The following is an 11,187-nucleotide window of genomic DNA, read 5'->3' on the forward strand; positions in this document are numbered from 1 at the left end:
TCAGGTGGACTTAAACAATGCCACGGCTGTTACTGTAAGAAGGTGCGGGGGGGGGGGGGGAAGAAGTGGGGGAGTCTAACCCCGGGGTCCTGGGGCCGATATGTATCCTGCAATCAACATCAATTTTAAAAAAAATGGACCGGCTCATTCCTCACATTGCTGTTCATGGGATCTTGCTGTGCGCGAATTGCCTGCCGTGTTTCCTGCATTCAGACACTGACCACACTTCATTGGGTCCTTGGCGCCACCAAAATGCAAGGGCTTCTTGTGAAGGTCAAACCCGCACATCACAGATCCCTCGGCTTTTGTCGAGCGTGACGTATTCAGGAATTTCTTGAAGGGATCGGGTAAGTTTAAAGGCTGAGAGTTGGTCTTCCTTTCCCACCCCCCCCCCCCCCCCCCCCCAACACCCTCCACCCTCAGCTTGCCCCACCTCCTCACCTCTTAGACTGACAAACAGCTCCTGAACTGGGAGGGTTGACACAGGTGAAAGGGCCCCAGCAGCTCAGGGCGAATTTTCTGCCTGCACCTTCCCTTTCATCTGGTGCCCTGGGGCACTTCACCGTGCAGGCAGGCAGACAGCTGCACTTACAGGAAAGCACAGAACTCGACAAACTCAAAGACTGACGTCGCTTTTGTAGAAACAGGAAGAGCGAGGAAAACAAGAGAGAGAGAGAGAGAGAGAGAGAGAGATTGCACGGGAGAAAGAGAAGGGTAAAGTTTGACTTTCAGATGAAATTTTTCACTGCCGATTATTTACTTGCAAGGTCGCAGAATGTCGTGAGGTCGTGTGTGTTGCCAAACACATCAAAGAGTCGGGCTTTTCTGCTGGGGAAATGAACTGTGAGCTCCATGGCCCGTCAAAAATTCCCAGGACAGGTACAGCAAGGCAAAAAAAAAAACGGGCGTTAGATACAGAGTAAAGCTCCCTCTACGCTGTCCCATCAAACACTCCCAGGACAGGTACAGTACGGGGTTAGATATAGAGTAAAGCTGAAGCTATATCAGAACGATGTAAGTTGTGAAGAGGACATAAGGAGGCTACAAAGGGATATAGATAGGTTAGGTGAGTGGGCAAAGAGCTGGCAAATGGAGTATAATGCGGGAAAATGTGAAATTGTCCATTTTGGCAGGAAGAATAAAAAAGATTGATATTATCTAAATGATGAGAGATTGCGGAGCTCTGAGATGCAGAGGGATCTGGGTGTCCTAGTGCATGAATCACAAAAGGTTAGTATGCAGGTACAGCACATAATTAGGAAAGTTAATAGAATGTTCTAGTTTATCGTGAGGGGCATTGAATACAAAAGTAGGGAGGTTATGCTTCAGCTATACAGGGTATTGGTGAGACCACATCTGGAGTACTGTGTACAGTACTGGTCTCCTTAGTTAAGCAAGGATGTAAATGCATTGGAAGCAGTTCAGAGAAGGTTTACTAGATTAATACCTGGAATGGGTGGGCTGTCTTATGAGGAAAGGGTGGACAGGCTAGGCTTGTATCCGCTGGAGTTTAGAAGAGTAAGAGGTGACTTGATTGAAACATATAAGATCCTGAGGGGTCTTGACAGGGTGGATGTGGAAAGGATGTTTCCCCTTGTGGGAGAATCTAGAACTAGGGGTCACTGTTTAAAAATAAGGGGTCGTCCATTTAAGACAGAGATGAGGAGAATTTTTTTCTCTGAGGGTCGTGAGTCTTTGGAACTCTCTTCCTCAAAAGGCGGTGGAAGCAGAGTCTTTGAATATTTTGAAGGCAGAGGTAGATAGATTCCTGATAAGCAAGGGGGTGAAAGGTTATCGGGGGTCGGTGGGAATGTGGAGTTGAGGTTACAATCAGATCAGCCATGATCTTGTTGAATGGGAGAGCAGGCTCGAGGGGCCGAGTGGCCTCCTCCTGCTCCTAATTCGTATGTTTGTTTGTAGGATGAGAGGTGATATAATTGATATGTATAAAATTCTTCGAGGGCTCGAAAGTTCAGAGGTTGTTTCCCCCCCGGCTGTAGAATCTACAGTCATAATCGCAGGATAATGGGGGGTCGGCCATGTTGGACCGAGATGAGGAGAAATCTCTTCACTCAGGGTTGTGAATCTTTGGGAATTCTCTACCTCAGGGAGCTGTGGATGGTCAGTCATTGAGTATATTCATGACAGAGATCGATAGGTTTTTAGGAAATCAAGGGAAATAGGGAGCGGGCGGGAAAGTGGAGTTGAGGTCGAAGATTAGACTCTATTATATTGAATGGTGGAACAGGCTCGAGGCCTACTCCTGCTCCTATTTCTACTGATCATCAGGGGATGAAAGAGTTAAAACGGAATGAGGTTTGGCTGATTATTTTCCTCCGTGACTCGTGACTGGTTCTTTCTTTCCCGTTGATGCAGGCCTCTGAGGATAAAGGAGTGAGGCAGGGGGCAGCCATGAGCAGAGCGACCCAGGCCAGTAGGCCTCAGGCCTCGCCTCCACCTGTCCAGCACCGGCCCAGGCCCCCGCCGCCGGCGCTGCCGGCACCGCCGGCCGCCCCCCAGCCCGAGGAGGGGGGCCGGGACCCGGTCCACGGGCGGTGCCGGCAGGAGCTGCTGGAGGCCAAGGCCCTGGCGGCCAACCTGGAGAAGACGGTGCGCTGGTGGTCCGACTGCAGCGCTCGCTGGAAGGAGAAGTGGGGCAAGGCCAACCTGGAGAAGGTGAGGTGCCGGCGGGAGTGCCAGCTGCTCAGGCAGAAGGTCAAGTCCCTGCACCGCGAGGTCAGCCAGCTCAAGGCCGAGCTGGGAGAGGCGGGCGAGGAAGAGGCCGTGCCGGCGGCCAGAGGCGGCCAGGAACGGGGATGGCAACCGGCGAGCGGCCGCGGCGGTGAAGGGCCGGGCGCGGGGGCCCGACGAGTGCGGCACCCCGAAAAGGTGGGCTTGCTGGCGCGCGGGATATTCCCGGCACACGGATTTGACGCCCCCCCCCACCCCCCCCCCCATCACCCCGCCCCGGCCAGGTCACCAGAGGTTGAAAGGTCAACGTCCAACCCCCCGCTGTCCCCCCTACCCTCAGTAGCCCCAACCCCCTCCGCCCATCTGAGAGCGTGAAAGGCCATTCTTTGACCTACTGACCCCCCCCCCCCCCACCCCCTCACCCACCCAGCACTCCCATCCGGGGCTGTATTTGACCCCAAGTCTCCAGAGGGTGACCCCACTGCCCAAACCCCGCCAGCTAGCCATTCCCAATCGCTCATGAGATGGGCTTTAATCAATGTTTTGGTGGTTATGGGATGGGAATGATGGCAGTGATGGGAGCGATGAATCGGCTAACAAAATATTTGTTCCCCGAAGGGGGCAGATTTATTGGACGAGGACCAGGAGCAGCCGGCGACCGAGGAGGAGGACCCCGAGGGCGTCCTTGCTGCCTGCCTGAGCTGCAAGTGCAGCGTGAGGAGTGAGAGGGGTCCGGGGGACGAGGCAACGGTCGGGCACGGGACTGGGCGGCTGGACCGGCAGCGGGAATGGCCAAGAGGGACACGGCAACACCGAGGGTGAGTGAGACAAACCGATGAGGGAGTAAAAGCAAAATACTGCAGATGCTGGAAATCCGAAACAAAAACAAGAAACGCTGGGAAATGCTCAGCAGGTCTGGCAGCATCTGTGGAGAGAGAAGCAGAGTTAACGTTTCAGGGTCAGTGACCCTGAACTGGCAAATATTGGAAATGTAATAGGTTTTAAGCAAGTAAAGCGGGGCAAGAGGTAACGAAAGAGGTGTTGATAGGACAGAGGGTCACAGAGAATAACTGACCAGAAGGTCAAGGAACAAAGGCAAACGGTATGTTAATGGTGTGCTGAAAGACAAAGCGTTAGTGCAGAGAGGGTGTTAATTGACATAAAAATGATTAGAAAGCCCGTCCCAAGTCAGGAACGTTCCTGGCTGTGTACTGTGCTTGTGCATATACAGGAGCTGACACTGAGACACATACACACATGGGCCGTACGGTACCAGACGGGAGTGAATCGTTCCCTGTTCCCCAATGGTCCTTGCTGTTACTAACACAATCTGCCTCTTGTTTTCTCAGAGATCAGCTCCTTATTCCCGGACAGCACGAGATCCCAACACGTGTCACAAAACAGCAAAGAGTTGTGTCTTTGGGAAAGGGAGACTACAAGGCAGGAATTAGGCAGGTAGGCGATTGTGGAGATCGGTTTAGATTTCACGGCTACACCATCCCTCAGAGAGAGAGGGGGAGACCTTCATGGACCCTATGACTGGGCTGGGGCCGGACTTGACCCCTGTGGGTGAAAGGTCAAAGGTCAAGAGCCCCGCCGCCTTCCCCCCTTCCTCCCCCAGCCCCCAAACGCCCCCTCCAGCCGACAGAGGCGAACGTTAAAGGCTTCATGGCCACTATTGGATGAATGTCATCGTTACTCCGTCCACCGCCACAGCCGAATGCGGTCACCACCACCCACCCCCACATGCTGTTTGTGGGATCCTTCTGTGCGCCAAAATGGCCGCCGCACGGCCCGCGTCATAACGGTGACTGCGCTACCCCGTTATCTGTGAGGAGCTCCGAGGCGTTCGCATGTGACACGGAGGGCTCCGTCTTACTAGGCCTCTGGCTTGGCGGCTCTCCCTCCCGCCTCAAATGTCAGAGTCTCCGCTCCAGAGGCTTGAGCCCCGGGTCATGGATCGGCACTCCTGGCGCTCGTACTGAGAGAGCGCTGCAGTGCCGGAGGCGCCGTCTCTTGGGCGAGACGTTAAACCGAGGGCCCCGTCTGCCCGCTCAGGCGCACTCAAAAGATCCTACGGCTGCTATTGGAAGGATGGTGGGGAGTGGGGGGCTTGGGGGGTTGTGGTGGGGGAGGGATCTCCCAGCTGTCAAAGTTAATCCCTCAACTAACAAGCATTGGTGTTTGTTGGATCTTGCTGTGCGCAAATTGGCTGCAAATCGTTTCCTGCATTGCAACAGGGACTACCAAAAAAAGAGTGCTTTGGGTCTTGCTGAGGTCGAGGGAGGCACAGTCATGAAACGTGTATCTGTCCTTTATTGAGGACGATCTCTCCTTGTCTCTCAGCAGGTGGCGATATTGGACCATCAGACGCAGCCTTGAAGCCGAGACCCAGGTGGATCGAAGTCAGGAGGAGCTCGGATTCCCGGGGTTGGTGGGGGTCCCGTGGACCATCCAATCTCAGAGCACGTGCGCAGGAAGCCGCCCGATTGCAATAGACCTGTTAGGTGGGGGGGGGGGGTGGGGGCCTGTCGGTCATGTGCAGCAGAGTGAGACGTTCATTTTGTTACCTTCCCGCATTTGTCGCTGCCTTGACACCACGGTCAGCAGACAACAGTAAAATGCCCTGGGAACGTGAGCGAGGCAGTGGCAATTCACACTGTATTCCCCAGGCGTTCGAACTGTATTCTCCTGGCTGTCTGACTGTATTCTCCTGATATCTGACTGTATTCTCCTGGCTGTCTGACTGTATTCTCCTGATCTCTGACTGTATTCTCCAGGCTCTCTGACTGTATTCCTGCTCTCTGACTGTATTCTCCTGGCTCTCTGACTGTATTCCCTGCTCTCTGACTGTATTCTCCTGATCTCTGACTGTATTCTCCTGGCTCTCTGACTGTATTCTCCTGGCTGTCTGACTGTATTCTCCTGATATCTGACTGTATTCTCCTGGCTGTCTGACTGTATTCTCCTGATCTCTGACTGTATTCTCCAGGCTCTCTGACTGTATTCCTGCTCTCTGACTGTATTCTCCTGGCTCTCTGACTGTATTCCCTGCTCTCTGACTGTATTCTCCTGATCTCTGACTGTATTCTCCTGGCTCTCTGACTGTATTCCCTGCTCTCTGACTGTATTCTCCTGATCTCTGACTGTATTCTCCTGATCTCTGACTGTAGTCTCCTGGCTCTCTGACTGTATTCCCTGCTCTCTGACTGTATTCTCCTGATCTCTGACTGTATTCTCCAGGCTCTCTGACTGTATTCCCCAGGCGTTCGAACTGTATTCTCCTGGCTGTCTGACTGTATTCTCCTGATCTCTGACTGTATTCTCCTGGCTGTCTGACTGTATTCTCCTGATCTCTGACTGTATTCTCCAGGCTCTCTGACTGTATTCCCTGCTCTCTGACTGTATTCTCCTGGCTCTCTGACTGTATTCCCTGCTCTCTGACTGTATTCTCCTGATCTCTGACTGTATTCTCCTGGCTCTCTGACTGTATTCCCTGCTCTCTGACTGTATTCTCCTGATCTCTGACTGTATTCTCCAGGCTCTCTGACTGTATTCCCTGCTCTCTGACTGTATTCTCCAGGCTCTCTGACTGTATTCTCCTGGCTCTCTGACTGTATTCCCTGGCTCTCTGACTGTATTCTCCTGGCTGTCTGACTGTATTCTCCTGATCTCTGACTGTATTCTCCTGGCTGTCTGACTGTATTCTCCTGATCTCTGACTGTATTCTCCAGGCTCTCTGACTGTATTCCCTGCTCTCTGACTGTATTCTCCTGGCTCTCTGACTGTATTCCCTGCTCTCTGACTGTATTCTCCTGATCTCTGACTGTATTCTCCTGGCTCTCTGACTGTATTCCCTGCTCTCTGACTGTATTCTCCTGATCTCTGACTGTATTCTCCAGGCTCTCTGACTGTATTCCCTGCTCTCTGACTGTATTCTCCAGGCTCTCTGACTGTATTCTCCTGGCTCTCTGACTGTATTCCCTGGCTCTCTGACTATATTCCCCTGGCTCTCTGACTATATTCCCCTGACTGTATTCTCCTGGCTCTCTGACTGTATTCCCCTGGTCTCTGACTGCATTCCCCTGGTCTCTGACTGTATTCTCCTGGCTCTCTGACTGTATTCTCCTGGCTCTCTGACTGTATTCTCCTGGCTCTCTGACTGTATTCCCCTGGCTCTCTGACTGTATTCCCTGGCTCTCTGACTGTATTCCCCTGGGCTCTGACTGTATTCTTCAAGCTCTCTGACTATATGCTTCAGGCTTTCTGCTTGAATTCCCCAGGTTGGCCGACTATATTATCCAATCCACAGGTTCTGAATTCCTGGGATTGGCGTGAACTGACCTGACTTCCCTCAGCTTCTCCCCTTCTCTCCGCTGGTGTCCGGGGACATCGCAGCTGCAGGCCTTCACCGAGGCTGCTCAACAGCCCGCCACCCCTCCCCCCATGTCAGATCGTTCGAAATCAAAACATGGTGCCGTGCATTCTGGGACCTCCTTAATGTGGTCGCCGTGTTTATTTAATGTCTGCTCAGTCAAGTGTCAATAAAGTTATTACAATTATTGATGTGTTGAGCGTGCTCCTGGTGAAATGAGGACGGCGAGTACAAGCCTGCGGCGCAAGATCTCTTGGCACATTGTCGCACTCTAACGCAGACCCGTTTGCGCTGTTCTCATTCAGACCCTATCCCCTTTCACGGGCAACGTTAGAGAACCATAGAATGATACAACAAAGCAGGAGGCCATTCAGCCCATCGTGACGATGCTGGCCCTTTCAAAGAGCTCTCCAGTTTGTCCCACCGCCCTGCTATTTCCCAAGAACCCTCCAAATTTCCCCCTTTCAAGTATTTATCCAATTTACCTTTTGAAAGTTACGACTGAATCTGCTTCCACCGCCCTTTCAGGCAGCGCATTCCAGATCACAACGACTCGCTGTGTTAAACAAATGTTTCCCCAAGTCGCCTCTGGTTCTTTCCCCTGAAACATCTGTCCCCTCCGCTCACCGACCTCACCCCCCTTGCCACAGGAAACGGTTTCTCGTTATTTACTCGATCAAAACCCTTCATGATATTAAATCTCCTCTTAATCTTCTCTGCTCTAAGGAGAACAACCCCAGCTTCACGAGTCTACGTAACTGAAGTCCCTCATCCCTGGTACCATTCTAGTAAACCTCCTTTGCCCAGAATTGAACACAATACTGAGACGGAATCAGTGTTTGATGAAAATTTAGCGTAACATCCTTGTTTTCGCACTCTATGCCTCTATGCAAAAAGCCCAGGATCGCTTTGAAGGCCTACCATGGCTTGTGCCTCAATATAGAATGGAATGGAATGGCAGGGCTTCTGCTCCGCCGGCTGGACTTGGGGAGGACTGGGGTGTGTCTGTCCTCATCCCGATGGGAGTGCACTTGAAGCGGCAAACAGGAGATAAAGGAAGGAATTATTCTGCAATTAGGAAGGGGTGAACTGGGATTCTAATAACAGTGATTAACAGGCTGGAGATGAGGGATTCATCTTCAAAGAGAGTTTATTTCACTGCATGGCACAGAGGCACATACTGCGCCGGAATTCAGCGAACTCTAATCTGATGAGATCCAATATCTTCTGGCTGTTTATCAGTGAGGAATGAGGGGCTCCTGTCTCCAGACACACACCACAGGGACCGAGAAATACATAGATACAGAGACAGAGAGAAGATAGATAGAGAGAGAGAGAAAGACATAGAGTGACAGAGATAGTGAGTCAGAGAGAGAGATGGAGATATTCAGAGACAGAGAGTGACAGAGATAGTGAGTCAGAGAGAGAGAGAGATATACAGAGACAGAGAGTGACAGAGATAGTGAGTCAGAGAGAGAGAGAGAGAGAGATATACAGAGACAGAGAGTGACAGAGATAGTGAGTCAGAGAGAGAGAGAGAGATATACAGAGACAGAGTGTGACAGAGATAGTGAGTCAGAGAGAGAGAGAGAGAGATATACAGAGACAGAGAGGGACAGAGATAGTGAGTCAGAGAGAGAGAGAGAGAGATATACAGAGACAGAGAGGGACAGAGATAGTGAGTCAGAGAGATGGAGATATTCAGAGACAGAGAGTGACAGAGATAGTGAGTCAGAGAGATGGAGATATACAGAGACAGAGAGTGACAGAGATAGTGAGTCAGAGAGATGGAGATATACAGAGACAGAGAGGGAAAGAGATAGTGAGTCAGAGAGATGGAGATATTCAGAGACAGAGAGTGACAGAGATAGTGAGTCAGAGAGATGGAGATATACAGAGACAGAGAGGGACAGAGATAGTGAGCCAGAGAGATGGAGATATACAGAAACAGAGAGGGACAGAGATAGTGAGTCAGAGAGATGGAGATATTCAGAGACAGAGAGTGACAGAGATAGTGAGTCAGAGAGATGGAGATATACAGAGACAGAGAGTGACAGAGATAGTGAGTCAGAGAGATGGAGATATACAGAGACAGAGAGGGACAGAGATAGTGAGTCAGAGAGATGGAGATATACAGAGACAGAGAGTGACAGAGATAGTGAGTCAGAGAGATGGAGATATACAGAGACAGAGAGGGACAGAGATAGTGAGTCAGAGAGATGGAGATATTCAGAGACAGAGAGTGACAGAGATAGTGAGTCAGAGAGATGGAGATATACAGAGACAGAGAGTGACAGAGATAGTGAGTCAGAGAGATGGAGATATACAGAGACAGAGAGGGACAGAGATAGTGAGTCAGAGAGATGGAGATATTCAGAGACAGAGAGTGACAGAGATAGTGAGTCAGAGAGATGGAGATATACAGAGACAGAGAGGGACAGAGATAGTGAGTCAGAGAGATGGAGATATACAGAGACAGAGAGGGACAGAGATAGTGAGTCAGAGAGATGGAGATATACAGAGACAGAGAGTGACAGAGATAGTGAGTCAGAGAGAGAGAGATATACAGAGACAGAGAGGGACAGAGATAGTGAGTCAGAGAGAGAGAGAGATATACAGAGACAGAGTGTGACAGAGATAGTGAGTCAGAGAGAGAGAGAGATATACAGAGACATAGAGTGACAGAGATAGTGAGTCAGAGAGAGAGAGAGATATATACAGAGACATAGAGTGACAGAGATAGTGAGTCAGAGAGAGAGAGAGAGAGATATACAGAGACATAGAGTGACAGAGATAGTGAGTCAGAGAGATGGAGATATACAGAGACAGAGAGTGACAGAGATAGTGAGTCAGAGAGAGAGAGAGATATACAGAGACAGAGAGTGACAGAGATAGTGAGTCAGAGAGAGAGAGAGATACAGAGACAGAGAGTGACAGAGATAGTGAGTCAGAGAGAGAGAGAGATGGAGATATACAGAGACAGAGAGTGACAGAGATAGTGAGTCAGAGAGAGAGAGAGAGATATACAGAGACAGAGAGTGACAGAGATAGTGAGTCAGAGAGATGGAGATATACAGAGACAGAGAGTGACAGAGATAGTGAGTCAGAGAGAGAGAGAGATATACAGAGACAGAGAGGGACAGAGATAGTGAGTCAGAGAGAGAGAGAGAGATATACAGAGAAATAAAGTGACAGAGATAGTGAGTCAGAGAGAGAGAGAGAGATATACAGAGACATAGAGTGACAGAGATAGTGAGTCAGAGAGAGAGAGAGAGAGATATACAGAGACAGAGAGGGACAGAGATAGTGAGTCAGAGAGAGAGATATATACAGAGACAGAGAGGGACAGAGATAGTGAGTCAGAGAGAGAGATATATACAGAGACAGAGAGGGACAGAGATAGTGAGTCAGAGAGAGAGAGATATACAGAGACAGAGAGTGACAGAGATAGTGAGTCAGAGAGAGAGAGATATACAGAGACAGAGAGGGACAGAGATAGTGAGTCAGAGAGAGAGAGATATATACAGAGACAGAGAGGGACAGAGATAGTGAGTCAGAGAGAGAGAGAGATACAGAGACAGAGAGTGACAGAGATAGTGAGTCAGAGAGAGAGAGAGATATACAGAGACAGAGAGTGACAGAGATAGTGAGTCAGAGAGAGAGAGAGATACAGAGACAGAGAGTGACAGAGATAGTGAGTCAGAGAGAGAGAGAGATATACAGAGACAGAGAGGGACAGAGATAGTGAGTCAGAGAGAGAGAGAGATATACAGAGACAGAGAGTGACAGAGATAGTGAGTCAGAGAGAGAGAGAGATACAGAGACAGAGAGTGACAGAGATAGTGAGTCAGAGAGAGAGAGAGATAGATACAGAGACGGAGAGGGACAGAGATAGTGAGTCAGAGAGAGAGAGAGAGAGATATATACAGAGACAGAGAGGGACAGAGATAGTGAGTCAGAGAGAGAGAGAGATACAGAGACAGAGAGTGACAGAGATAGTGAGTCAGAGAGAGAGAGAGATATACAGAGACATAGAGTGACAGGGATAGTGAGTCAGAGAGAGAGAGAGATATACAGAGACAGAGAGGGACAGAGATAGTGAGTCAGAGAGAGAGAGAGAG

The 11,187-nt window shown here is 50.3% G+C and overlaps 1 protein-coding gene across 6 annotated transcripts; it reads left to right on the forward strand.

Annotated features, from left to right (window-relative positions):
- The first annotated feature begins 448 nt into the window (after positions 1 to 448).
- On the forward strand, positions 449 to 7,230 carry LOC137360075 (coiled-coil domain-containing protein 102A-like). Of its 6 annotated transcripts, none has more exons than XM_068025673.1 (5): positions 1,108 to 1,230; positions 2,377 to 2,889; positions 3,310 to 3,509; positions 4,041 to 4,146; positions 5,041 to 5,174. In XM_068025673.1, the coding sequence occupies exons 1-5, from the start codon at positions 1,189 to 1,191 to the stop codon at positions 5,071 to 5,073; spliced, it is 894 nt and encodes a 297-aa protein (XP_067881774.1). In that variant the 5' UTR covers positions 1,108 to 1,188; the 3' UTR covers positions 5,074 to 5,174. The 6 variants fall into 6 exon arrangements, with proteins under 6 accessions (XP_067881771.1, XP_067881770.1, XP_067881775.1 ...); XM_068025672.1 differs by having other exon boundaries at positions 1,109 to 1,230; positions 5,038 to 5,174; XM_068025670.1 differs by lacking the exons at positions 1,108 to 1,230; positions 4,041 to 4,146 and adding an exon at positions 449 to 714 and having other exon boundaries at positions 5,041 to 7,230.
- Positions 7,231 to 11,187: the final 3,957 nt, after the last annotated feature.

Source organism: Heterodontus francisci, unplaced genomic scaffold, assembly GCF_036365525.1.
Source record: "Heterodontus francisci isolate sHetFra1 unplaced genomic scaffold, sHetFra1.hap1 HAP1_SCAFFOLD_638, whole genome shotgun sequence".
Taxonomy (NCBI): Eukaryota; Metazoa; Chordata; class Chondrichthyes; order Heterodontiformes; family Heterodontidae; genus Heterodontus; species Heterodontus francisci.